General features: G+C 36.4%; 1 protein-coding gene across 2 annotated transcripts in view; it reads right to left on the bottom strand.

Moving 5' to 3' along the window:
- Nucleotides 1–14,488, bottom strand: part of atad2b (ATPase family AAA domain containing 2B) — a 203,464-nt gene that overhangs the window by 33,886 nt on the left and 155,090 nt on the right. For both annotated transcript variants that reach the window (NM_001365966.1, NM_001365967.1), the window contains exon 25: nucleotides 1,482–2,021. In NM_001365966.1, the coding sequence (NP_001352895.1) occupies nucleotides 1,482–2,021 (540 nt within the window). The remainder of the gene's footprint in view (nucleotides 1–1,481; nucleotides 2,022–14,488) is intronic.

Here is a 14,488-nt window from a genome sequence, read left to right as displayed (position 1 = left end):
TTTATTTCATTCGGCTTAATTGCATAAGAGAATTATATATAATTATGTTTATTGCAGTGCCACGGCCGTTTAGAGTTCTCCAACTTGAGTGCATAAACATTTTCAATATGTGAAAATACACAATTTAATATGCCTAATTAGTCCTTTTGCATTTGGCACATTCATACCAGAGAAGATAAGTATAATGATTAAAATTTACTGTAGTTTACAAAATGTTTAAGAAATGTAAAAGAACAAACGTAAAGCTTACATTACAGAGAAACAGTAATGTATATATTATCAGTGTGCCTTTCATACATTTAAAAAAAGATTTTTTAAAGCCAATCACAATCTACCTTGCTTTCTGTGGAAATATAAATTGATATAATCTAATTTTCAAAATAACAGTGATATTTGTTTAACTAAAAAATCATATGATCATGCCTTGATTTTTAATTACTTTATTAGGATAGTAAAATCTGACTTTCCTAAGACAAAAATCTTGTCACTTATAATCTATGAAATAATTTACAGTATAAAATATAAAGTCGTGGTGCAGTGGAAAAAGAATTTATATTGTGTTTGACTCCATGAGCTTGGATGACTGCATCCATACATCTCTACAATGACTCAAGTCACTTATTAATAAAGTCATCTGGAATGGCAAAGAAAGCGTTCTTGCAAGACTCCCAGAGTTCATTAAGATTCTTTTGATTCATCTTCAATGGCTCTTCCATTTTATCACAGACATGCTCAATAATGTTCATGTCTGGTGACTGGGCTGGCCAATCCTGGAGCACCTACACCAGGGGTGCTCAATCCTGTTCCTGGAGATCTACCTTCCTGCAGATTTCAGTTGCTACCCATATCAAACACACCTGAACCAATTAATTAGGACCTAAACACCACTTAATAATTACAGGCAGGTGTGTTTGATATGGGTAGCAACTAAAATCTGCAGGAAGGTAGATCTCCAGGAACAGGATTAAACACCCCTGACCTGGACCTTCTTTGCTTTCAGGTACCTTGATGTGGAGGCTGAAGTATGAGAAGGAGCGCTATCCTGCTGAAGAATTTGCCCTCTCTTGTGGTTTGTAATGTAATAGGCAGCACAAATGTCTTGATACCTCAGGCTGTTGATGTTGTCATCCACTCAGCCCATATTAAATGTAACATCAAACTATGATTTTTTTTCTTACTAAACTTGACTGATTTCTGTGAGAATCTTGGGTTCATGCAGGTTCAAATAGGTCTTCTGCAGTATTTGTGATGATTGGGATGCAGTTCAACAGCTGACACATCAGAAAAATCTACCTTCTGCCACTTTTCCAAAAAATCAACTAGAAGCCAAGTTATTATTTGTTGCTCCTACAACTGGGATTGACAACAAGACTTTTGTCAGGCAGTGTACATTGTATTCACATTTTCACTGTCGTCAAAGCCGCTTTATATAAAGCGGGACCTAGTAAACAATACAAGCTGTTTATTATATACAGTTTTACCTTCTTTTTCATGGTCGCCATCAGATGCCACTGCCTCCGCTGTCCTCGTATTCTCCCCAGTACTGCATTCTGTGCCAGAAGCTTCTTTATGCTCTGTTGGTTTCTGTTCAAGTGCATCTCTTTTAATAGTGTCTTTATCAGGAGCCTCGCTGTACACACTGTCCATAGATTCATTCCCATTCACACACTCCTGAGGGGCGGGGACTGTCGGGGCCACTGTGGGCTCCTCTGACGGAGCCTCCTCCTGACCCTGAGCGTCTCGAGCGGCCGTGGGCTCGCAGGAGTTCTCCTCCTCCGTGGAGAGCACGTGTCCATTGGCCTGGAGCGGCTGTTTTTCAGGATGGAGCTCCATGGTGTCGCAGGAGGACTCGTCCAGGGTGAGACAAGCGTCGCCTTGTGCCATCACTGTCGAATCCTCAGCTCCCTCTTCCTCCTCGGGTTCATCATCTTCCTCCGCTTCCTCCTTTTTATAGCTCTTTTTCTTTCGGATGATGCCTCGGCCCCAGATCGGTCGCCGGCGGAATTTGCGCTTTATGTTATCTGGCGATGACAAGCAAAGATGTTTGTTAAGACAAACAAATAAAACAGTGTTTGGGCTTTCAGCAGAGACATTAAACTGAACTGAACTTCAACTGTGAAACCTGGACTGAAACGGTTTCAGTTTACTAGAACTCCATCTATGTTAAGCTCCTTTGACATAATCTACAGTGAAAAAGTGCTATAGAAATAAAAATGAATTGAATTATTAAAATTAGGATGGCAAATAGGACATGTATAGTTTGTTAATTTCGCAAATATCTCCTGAATCAGAAACATTGTAAAATATGAAATATTTGCCTTTAATTTTTAATATATATACTCAACACATCACTGTTTTCTCAGAAAACATTTCTAAAGGTGCTGTTGACTTGAATTTTTCACCAGATGTTGGAAACCAAAGAAATACGTATATGCAAAGAAAAACAAATCTAATGCGTTTACAAATGCGCTAATATGAAATGACGCAGAAAAAACATTGAACACATAATGAAAGGGAGGTGTAGAAAGGCAGTGAAAGCCCAGACAGCAGCTGAAATCTCTCAGTAGTTCTTGAACAACCCTCTGCCCTTCGTCAGTGTGAATAAATATCAGCTGCATCAGTCCAGCATCTACATTAGCAGGATGATGAAGATAAAAAACAAGGGCAGACATTTCAGCAAGACAATGATCCAAAACACAGCCAAGGAAACTCGCTTTCAGAGAAAGAAAATGAAGCTGTAGAATGGCCCAGCCAAACTTGAATCCAATAGAAAGTATAAAATAAAGACCAGATTTGATAAAAGAGATCCACAGAACCATCAAGATTATTAAACTCTGTTAGGGTCTCTGAAAAAAAAAATAACCCGAGCAATGCATGTGACTTCATTTTCCACACGAGAGTCGTCTTTAAGCTGCTATCACCAAAAAAGCCTAAACAATGACGATGGATATCTCGCGTGTGAGTGTGTGGCTTTGAGACAAAGACAAACTCAATCTCCTGCAACTCTTGTTTAAATTTACAAAAAATAAATAAATAAAATAAACGACAGCAACAAACAATAGAGTAAGCTAATATTACAGAAAACAAATTATACAACTGCCATGCAGATTTCACGACGTCTTTAACATGGCCACTATTGGCTGGGCGATAAAATCAATATCAATATCGAAATTTGTTGACCGAACACTGTTGTCAAAATTGATAATACACTTTGTATGGAATATACACATTTCTGTACTAACGGCAGACTAATTACTTCGGACAAACACAAAGCACGCGCTCGCGCTTGTCACTTCAAGTCAGAATAACACATGAGAAAATAAGTGCCGTATAGCAGCAGTGAGGAGATTGTAAATAAAAAAGCATGTAAGGACGTCGCCAGAGTGGCTTTTTGGTTTCTTTTCTTGTGCATCCCAGCCATTGGCTCCCCACCAAAAAGAGCTTTATTTGTAATGTTGCAGCGTGTATTTGAATAATGATGGTTTGCTTCTTTACTAGAAAGCTCAGATTTGATCATCATAATTTGTGTTGTTAACAGAGTTTGAAGTTTTCTGTATCATTATTATTGACATCTTTACCATTACACACACTTTGTAACATTGTATTAATTAAGTTAAAGAGTCTCTTTAACACTTACGTTTATTTCTTTATAAAGAGATGAAATATTTTGTTTAAATAATTTGTTTTTGATTATTAAAACTATTTGCCTTAGTAATGTTGGTAAGTAAAAATAATATAGTTAGATTAAAAAAAAATCCTGATATTCCTAAATGTATTGTTATGAATATTCAATAGATATTAAATGATAAGAAAAAAGATATCATGATAATTTTTTTTTTTTTTGCAATATCGCCCAGCCCTAATACAAATATACAAAAACACAACAAAAGCGTTCAAACTGTGCAGGGTCTTGCATTTTAATAGCTTCCAATCACCTCACCAATTCTCACTCCCTAATTACATGCAAAATCCCTGTCAAAATCACGGGTGTTGGAAGCGGGTCTAACCGTTCATTAGACATGACTGACTGCATGATGAACTTCTCACCCTCGTGTCTCACAGTCACTCAAATGACAATGAGAGAGAAAAGAAGAGAGAGAGAGAGAGAGAGAGAGAGAAAACGTGTTGTCGTGACCGTCATCGGGGAGCGAATGCTGAGACATCCAGACGCTCCCTGAAAAAAAATAAATAAATAAATCGACAGAGGCGGGTGGGCCAATCTGTTAGCGCTACACGACACCTGTCCACTGTGTAATTGGTCGGAGACGCAAAAAAATAAATAAACACACACACAACAGAGCAGGAGCATTGCTCAGCAAGCAAGAGGCCATGCTAAAAGTCGTAATTGAAAACAATGGATGGCAGCCCAGATGTGCCATATATCAGAGCCCAAAAGGATCGGGCTAATTTTCCAGCTCCGGCTGCTGGTGTTTCCTTTTGGGCTTTCGGTGACTGAGTAGTCAACACTCCACTCACAATAATGGATTCCCACAACACCCCTTCTCGTCTAAATACAACAGGTTTTCCTTTTTTCTTCTTCTTTTTTCTTTAAATCAGAGAGGTTGATTGCAAAGCTCTTGGTGGTCCCTTTGGATGTAATCAGAATGATGGAGTGAGAGGGACAAGCGAAAGGAAGAGAGAGAGAGAGAAAGAGAAGGACCTTGGAGATTGCCAACATATGGAGAGGGAAAGAGAGATCCTAAAATGTTGATTGTTGAATATATATTTAAATAATGTGTGTGTGTGTGTGTGTGTGTGTGTGTGTGTGTGTGTGTGTGTGTGTGTGTGTGTGTGTGTACAGTTGAAGTTAGAATTATTAGCCCCCTTTTGATTATTTTTAAGATTTCCCAAATGATGTTTAACAGAGCAAGGAAATTTTCACAGTATGTCTGATAATATTTTTTCTTCTGGAGAAAGTCTTATTTGTTTTATTTTGGCTAGAATAAAAGCGGTTATATATTTTTTTAAATTGTTTTAAGGTCAAAATTTTAGCCTCTTTAAGCTATATATTTTTTCCCATAACCTGGAGAACAAACCATCATTATAAAATAACTTGCCTAATTACCCTAACCTGCCTAGTTAACCTAATTAAGCTAGTTAAGCTATTAAATGTCACTTTAAGCTGTATAGAAGTGTCTTGAAAAATATCTAGTAAAATTCTATTTACTGTCATCATGGCAAAGATAAAATGAATCAGTTACTAGAGACGAGTTATTAAAACTATTACGTTTAGAAATGTGTTGAGAAAATCTTCTCTCCGTTAAACAAAAATGAAGGAAAAAATAAACAGGGGGGCTAATAATTTTGACTAACTGTGTGGGTGTGTGTTCTTTATGTAAACTTTTTTCAACATTTGTCATGGCAAAAAAGCAATTATTGTATTAAAAGAGATCCTAAAATATGGATTGTTAAATATTGTTTAGTATTATTGCATATTTTAGTACTATTATCATTAATTTTTATCATTACCACTATGCAATTAGTTTTTATATGTTCTATTCATTGTGAACATTACAAATGCACAATCCAAATTTTTTCAAGTTTAAATTAAATTAAATTGAGAGAGAGAGAGAATAATAATGTGATATATTGTGTAAATATTTTATATATATATATATATATATATATATATATATATATATATATATATATATATATATATATATATATATATATCTAAAGTGAGGGAGAGAGAGAGGGGGAGGGAGAGAGAGAGAGAGAGAGAGAGAGAGAGAGAGAGAGAGAGAGAGAGAGAGAGAGAGAGAGAGAGAGAGAGAGAGAGAAAGAAATAAGCATAAGAAAAAGCAATAGGGTTTCCATTTTCAAAAACATAGTAAAAGTGTGGGGGTGAAGAGGCTAAAGGTCTGATGCTGTAAAATCTTTAACAGGCTTCATTCCACACATTCCTCTGCTGGATCTGAAAAACACTGGCCCGGGTGAGCAGGTCTGAAGTTCAACAGTTGGGCTTTTACGCTCTCCATCTTCTCATCTTATTCAAAGTAAGTTTGTGCCTCAGGAGGTATATAGTTTTAGACCTATTTTACATGTTTTTGGCCACATTTACATGAACATCAGTAATCAACTTATTTGTCCCAATCTAAATAAGACAATAATATGATAATGGCATTTACATGAGTTGCTTTTTAAATGTTCCTTTCAGCATTCCGCTTTACATGTTATACCGTAGCACATCATTTGATTAATGTCATTGCGTCACCACGCTATCCACTTTCCTCAGGAGTTTCGTATAATTTCAAGTGTTTCATTTTTAATTTGTCGCCTTTACGTGCACTAAGTGAAAAGTTTGCCACTTTCATTTTCATTGGGGAACATTTTATACATGCCCCCCGTGACAAACGAGATATTGGATGCGAGGATGAATTGCTAGAGGAGTATTGTTTTAATAGAATTTGACAATTTATACTGAATGAAAAAAACCTTTACTGACTTAGTAGGTGCAGAGATAGATGTCAAACAGCCGTGTGTATGGATCTTGTCGCAAAACACGGCAAAAAATCCTACATGATCGTAATAGTTTGATTGCGGTGTTTACATGAACTTCAATAATGTGACTAAAATCGACATACTCCATATTTCTCAATTAGATTTCGGTTCAGTTCGATTATGACTTTAGTCACAGTAAGAACATGAAAAACTGCTGTTTACATGGTATTTGTCTTAATTGTATTAAAATCGGATTATTGATGTCCATGTAAACTAACACATTGTAATGTAATGTGCATTTATGTAGTGCATTAATTGTGTATGGCCATACACCCAAAGTGATTCACAATCATGACGAGGTTCTCTCCACACCACCACCAGAGTGCAGCATCCACTTGGATGATGCGATGGCAGCCGCAGGACAATGGCACTAGTGCGCTCACCTCAGCTTTTGCTGGAGTGGAGAGACGGCAAAAGAGCCAATCTGGTGGATGGGGATGATTGGGAGGCCATGATGGAGGGAATTTGGCCCTACTCTTTACAAGAAGAGCCATGAGTTTTTCAATGACCACAGAGTCAGGACCTCTGTGTAACGTCTCATCTAAAAGACGGGTATGGTGGCTTTCACTATACTGGGGCATTAGGACTCATACAGACCAAAGGTTAAGCGCCCCCCTGCTGGCCTCACTAACACGTCCAACAGCAACCTAATTTTCCCATGTGTTCTCCCATCCAGGTACCGACCAGGCTCAGCCCTGCTTAGCTTCAGTAAGTAACCGGTCTTGGGCTGCAGGGCGATATGGCTGTGGCAGTTCTGTCAGTTTAGTCACCAACAACCCAAATGTACAGTTAGATAAACCTACCTTAATATTAAATGACTACATTAGAAATACAGAGTGCATGTGTGTTATGTTTGGAGTAAATAATGACACAGCATCAGTCAAAATTTCTGCCTTCATAAAAATCAATTAAATGGGGCTTTGGGCTACACAGTTTTGGAATAAAAGAGTATTTTCTTTTGTGTGGAAAACCATTAATTCTGAAGTTTGGCTTGTTGCCACTAACTGCGCAGAAATCCCACACTGGGCCGTTTGATTTTGGCTTTTAATCTATTTTATAAACACAGGTAGTAAGAAGAAATGACTGCAAAATGTTACACCACATACTCTCACTCTCTCTCTCTCTCTCTCTATACACCAAGACACTAATCGGTGTTTTAATCCAACTGTGGCCATTAAGACAAAAGGATTTACATTACAGGTAATAAAATACAAAATTATCCTGCACAACAAATTCATTCTGTTGCACATGTGGATACAATGGGTCACTATTTTTGAACATGTCAGTGCTTACGAATAGATGTCATCAAAAAGAACACGAGTAATCTTGACAAACTATACCTCAGTCTAAAGCTGCAACCCTCAAGCAGCGGATGTAGCTAGCTGTTTTTTTTTTTATTTGGAAGCTTATAAAGAATGCATTTGCTAAATTTGTATGAGTTGAACAGAACTTGCTTATTAGATATACATGATGTTACTTATCATCGTAATAGATGAACATGCATTCACTGCTGTAGATCACGATTTATTTTGAAAGGTAAGAGTACTCAGAACAACACGTCATCGAGCACATTTAGTCCAACAACAGAACAGTGTTGAATTATGGATGGTTATTTATTTAGCTAGTCACCGTTTCTTCCACAGACGGATTGTTTACAACAGTGTTTACTATGTTACTTATGTGCAAAAATGGAGTCTTTGTAGTAAAAAGCAAGACGATGTCATAGCTTACAGTGTTACAAATAAAATTAGATCACGAATTGAATAAAACAACACAGGCTCATTCTGAAAACGTACTCCTATATACATTTCTGGAGTGCAAACTATGTAGCCAGAAGTTTGTATAGTGTATGTAGGCATTGTCTTTAAAACAAACGCTAGGGGGCGGTATGGTGGCTTTCCTTTTCGCGCTTACCACCAGTTGATTGTTTACCTCCATATTGACTGCTTTTCTGTTGTTGCTAATTTGTCCAGTGGCTTGCAGCAGACATCGGAGGACTTAAGACGCAGAGAGGAGTTGACCACGACGACGAGATTTGAATCTGGTAGAAAAACGGTTCCAGAAAGCAGCTAAAACAAAAACAAAACTCAAAAAATAAAATAAACAAGTTGAGCATGTAGTAAAATATAAAAATGTGGTTCAAATCGGGGGGCTTTTCTCTCTCTGGATTGTTTTTCATAACTGTCGATTGGCTTTAGGCAAGTGATTGGGCGCTGGTCAATCGGTGCTTTTTAAAACACTATCGGTTAGGTTTAGGGAAATGGGGTGGGTGGGTGAATCGGTCTGTTGGTCGGTCAGTCGACAATGGTGTTTAGCAGTGGATTCGCGGAAACAAAAATCTACAAAAAAAAAAAAAAAAAAAATGTACCTCCTGGGACGTATTTGGTGCTCTCCAAAAATTTATACGGGGTACGTTTTCAGAATGAGCCTGGGTTGAAATAAAGTCAAAGTTATAGTTTCCCAGAATACACCAGCCACAACTGCAGCATAGCTGAACCCGAAATTAGGTCCACAAATTATTATTTTTTTTTTTTTTGTCATTATTATGAATTTTTCGGAAAGGGAAGATGTAGGAGTATAAAAATAAAATTGGGATTGGGCCTTACTTTCTAGCTTGACTGATGGACAATTTCGAAAATGAGTCATATGTGCAGCGTCAGAATCACCATGCAATTTGTAGAGACTGACATACATGTACATGCAAATCACATCTAATAAAGTGGAACAGATGAGTTCCAATTTATTAAGATTTCGCAACAGGACGGTAGAAAGGTGCACATGGCAATTTACACAAAAGGTCATTTCTTGTTGCTTGCTTTCCCTTTTTGTAGCCACACAAGACCTAATTTGACATTTCGGCCAAATCGCAGTACACAATAGCCGTGACCAGCTATAAAGAGAGCCATGCGGTGCATCAGGCCCTAATGATGCGTAATTAAGCCCACAAAGGCGCAGCGTATTTGTGTGTGTTCAAGCAGAATGCTGGGCTTATGATTGAACAGCACTACAAAAGAACTGGAGAATGGCAGGCTGCTTGGGCTGATTGATAGGGGAAAATAGAAAACTTGTACTGCTGGAGGACATATTGATGCGTCCAGATTGCATCTGCCGCAAAACGCTGACAACGGCGTGATTGAGGCCAGATCATCGTCAAAAAAAGCTGCATTAAAAGTGTGAAGGGAGAATTCTGAGAAGATAACGTTACAAACTTTTATGTTTAATAAAACGCCCACAAGCCAAACTCAATATTACCTCATCATAAGCAACAAAGAGAATAGAAAAATAAATAATAAATAGCTTCAATGATTGTCAGCACTCTGGTTTTGAAATCAGATCGACGATCGAGCCAGAGGCTGAAGATTTGCAGCCCTGTAAAAGTCAAAGCTTGACATGGAGTCAAAACTCCGGCCTCGGCCTCCAAGCCTGCGAATCATCACCCTTGGGTTTCTGCTGTTAGAGAAATTGCAATGCAATATGGCTATCTGTATTATTAAAACTTCAGTCCAAGCCATAAAACCCCAGCTTATCTGCTTCTGATATTTTCTCCCATCAGCCAAACGCTATGTTTTTTCCACGTCAACCAAGTAGATAGAAAACTAGCTCGAGGATTATGATAAAGCTGGAGTCTTTAATGTTTAAGCCTTGAAACGCTTATTGTTTGTTTCTCTCTGGCTCTCACACCAGCAGACGTTTTTAATGATGAGGAGTCTGCCGGCGTTCTTCTAGACAGGTGGACGTGTGTTGCTTTGTTGCTAAAGGAACAGAGCACATGCTTAATTGATGTGAATAAATGAATAAAATAAAATATTTATAAACCATTCTGTAACCACCAAGACCAAGAGAGAAGATAATGCAGAATTTTTAAACTCATTTTTTAAAGAAACGAAATCATCATCCAAACAAAATATATCAATCCCAGATTAGCACAAAATCCATAATAAAATAGAGTTAAAGCTGTAATTAGGAGGCCAAGCACAGCAGAGCCAGAATAAGGTAGTAAGTATTAGGGATGGGTACCGAAACTCGATACTTTATCGGTACCAGTGCTAAATTAAAGTATCGATAAGCTCTGACATTAATAGTTCTGCTATCAATACTGGAGAATTTTTGCTCAATAAACGTTAAACACAGTAGCATAATTTAACTGACCAAAGCTGCGTCCCAAATGGCACACTATACACTATGCACTCATGCACTATGTACTTATGCACTTACACACTCAACAGGATAGTATATGTATGTAGTGTTGTCCCAAATGGCACACTAATGTTTTTTTTACTAAGCGGAAATTCAAACCGTTTCCCTGATGACGTTTGACGGTTGCCAAATCAGTGAAATAAACAACTGAATTATCAAATAATACCTGCCGTAAGTACTGCCGTATTCACCATCGGGAGGCTCTATAATCACTCTCGTAGGAGAATTTTGCTTTCACCATCCAAAATAAATAAAGTTATATAGCATGTGCGTCCGATAGCTCCGCCCCTTCCGCTACGTAAGCAAACCTGCGTTCGTTGAGTGCGTGAAGTGTCCATCATTACACACTTCATTTTAGCGGCTGAATGAGTGCATCATCCGGGTAATTAAAGTGCACTTATTATTTTTTAAATTTTCAGTATGAACACACTACTTACACTATTCATACTACAAAATGGCGTAGAATAGTGCATAAGTATGCGATTTGGGATGCAGCTCAACTCTCTCGAATTTGTGATATTTGAGGGCACTGTTATCAAGCTCACGCAGTGTAAAAAAAGCCTTCACAATTTTCAGCTGTACACACGCACTCAGAGAAGGCTTGCGCTGCGGACACTCACACCAAGTGCACCCACATAACACAAGACTGCATTAACTCCAGTCAGACAAATACAAAGTAATCAACTGCCTAGCTACTAATGTTAACATGTTAGACAACACTTTACATGTGATTATTCAATTACTTCACCTGAATACGGTTAGACTCCTCAGAAAACAGTAAAACACTGTTTATTTCATTTGTATCTTTTTCTCTATTGTATCTATCTATGATTGGAGATGTTTTTCTTATATTTTGTGCATGATTCACTCCCCTGCAGAATCTATCCCAATCCATCTAAAATGTTAAATTCTTTCCAAATAGAGAAATTCAAGTCATCCGGTGAAACATCCAGCGCAGAAAGACAAAATATCACAATCGCAATCAATTTTATCAATATCATACAGCCCTAGTATGAAATGTGCTTTATAAATAAACTCACCTTGCCTAAATTGTAGGGTAATTTCGTTTTGGATTACCTTGACTACAAAGTGTTACTTTACATGTGATTATTCAATTACTGTACCTGAATACTGTTACAATAAGGTAAAACACAGTTTATTTCATTTGTATCTTTTTCTTTTAGTGTATTTATCTATGATCAGAGATTGTTTCTTTTATATTTTATGCATGATTAGCTCCCCTACCAAATCAACCTAATCAATTTAAATTATTAGAATTAGAATTATCTAGAATTATAATTATCTCTATTCTCCAAATAAAGATATTCAGGTCATCTGGGGAAACATATATTGCAAAAAAAAACTTAATATCACAATCGCAATTGATTTTTCCAATATCGTGCAGCCTTGGTATGAAATGTGCTATATAAATAAACTCACCTTGCCTAAATTGAAGGGTAATTTCATTTCGGGTGACTAATTCCTTTAAATCTGAAATAAGTCATTAAAGACACCATAAGATGATTATTTCAGTAAAATATTTTATACAGATAAAATAGTAAAGATGAATCAATAGTGATATGTTGACCAATAGGTGCGTTGATGTCAACATGTCAAAGCTTTGCAGTGATGCAGCCTCAGATGCAGGTTAACTTTGACCCATTAAATTCACTGAAGTGATAAACCGAAACATGTTTTGAGTGACACTTTATTTTAATGTGCAAGTCACACTATTAACAAATCATAAACCAAAACTTGCAGCTCAATAAATTACTGATTACTTGCTTATAATAGTTAGTAATAGTGGTGTAACAGATCAAAAATCTCACGGTTCGGATCACATGATGGGTTTTTTTGTCAAGGATCGGACCATTTTTCAGATAAGCCAAAAAGGGGAAAAGACAAATGTCATTTGCTTTTCATTGATCACAAAAACAGTACTGCAAGACACTTTTGCTTTTAACAAACAGAACTTAGAAGCTGTCATTTTTATTAAAAATAAAATGAAGAAATAATCAGATGAATAAAAATAAATAGTAAAATATTCAGTACTGTGAGAAATTCAACGTTACTACTGTTGCTGATAACGCTAAGTGTAGACATCCAATTATAATTTGTACAACCCATTTTTAGTCTCATTTTCAATAGATGATTCAGTTATTCACCCATAAATCTTCATGTTTCATTGCTAGATGATCATTTTTGATTAATAAACATATGCAAATCACGATCATTTATAATTTATGTTGCGTGGGTGTTAAGATCCCAATCTTTTAATGATTAATCGTGCAACTTACACTGAATGCATTAATGCAGGCTAAACAACAGTGACAGAAAACACCTTTAATAACCTAAGAAACCCACCAAATCCAGAATAGCCTACCACAACTTCCCCCATCATCATTATATTTTACAGTAAAGCCTAAATGCTTTTATACATGTGATTTGAATGATGCAAAAGATGATCTCTCTTCGGTTTAAAAATAAGAATAATCTACAAGCAAAAAAAAAAAAAAAAAGCAATGTATTAATCCATGAGCCATGTGTGTTTTGAAATGTGGGTTGTGATTAGTAGAAATCACGGATCAACCGTGATCTGTTACACCCCTAGTTAGTAAGGTACTTGGGTTTAGGTATTGGCTAGGATTAGGAATGTAAAAAACATCACACTTGATAAGTGCTAATGAACAGTTCATATCTTAATAACAGGCAGCTAATTAGCCAGTATTAAATGGTGTGAAGTATTAATCTAAAGTATTATCTTGTATCAACAAAAAAATCCATACTTTTTTGTAAACCAATGGATGGATCTTAGCTGTAACATCTCCTTCAGAAGAAACTGTCGATGTTGGGAGAAAAAAAAAGTGAAAAGGAGGGAAGAGGGGGAAAAAAAAAACTCGCCAGGGAGAACTTCCTGCAAGCTTTTCACAGCCTTGGTGTGTTTGTGAATGGTAGGGGTGTTGTTCCAAAACCCAGAATAAACTGAACAGCACAGGAAACATATTTCAGGAAGCGGTAGAGATGCAAGTGTGTGAAAAAAAGAAAGTGAGAGACTGACAATGATGAAAAGGAGAAAAACAGAGCCAGGGGAAATGGAGGGGGGGGGGGGGGGACAGTTTGTAGGATAGTGTAGGTTTGCGTATTCGTTTATGGTCCTTAATCTAACCCCTAAAATATCAGAGGCAGCGCTTTTTCATCATTGCCGTGTGTCTGCTACATAGATTTCATTTATAAATGTCACCTTTCTAAACACAGTGATTACTCACGTCTCAGCTCTCCCGGCCACGTACAGGTGACCTTTACGGTTATTTCTGAGGAAATGAAAATATTTTTTCAAAAAAGTTACTTTTATATAAACGTCAGCCAAAAAGAACGTGAAGATGTTGCTCAATGAGGTGCAGCAACAGCAATTGTATGCTTAACAATAATATTTACATAAGATAACAATTTTATCAATAAATGAAAAAAAATTTTGCACTGAAGTTTTTTTGGAAGCACATTAGTAACACTTACTGGATACAGCATCTATCTGTCATTAAATAATAATAATAATAATAATAATAATAATAATAATAATAATAATAATAATTGAAATAAAACTACATATAGTGAAACTAAATTTTACGCAAACTAAAATAAAATAAAATAAAATAATAGGAATAAAAATTACATTAAATAAAAACATGTAAAAAATAAAATGAATAAATAATAATAATAATAATAATAATAATAGTAACAACAATAATAATAATAATACACATTTAATTAAATAAATAAATATAAAATA

The sequence above is a fragment of the Danio rerio genome, chromosome 20 (assembly GCF_049306965.1).
Source record: "Danio rerio strain Tuebingen ecotype United States chromosome 20, GRCz12tu, whole genome shotgun sequence".
Taxonomy (NCBI): Eukaryota; Metazoa; Chordata; class Actinopteri; order Cypriniformes; family Danionidae; genus Danio; species Danio rerio.
The sequence above is the reverse complement of the archived record's forward strand: the minus strand, read 5'-3'. Positions and strand labels throughout refer to the sequence as shown.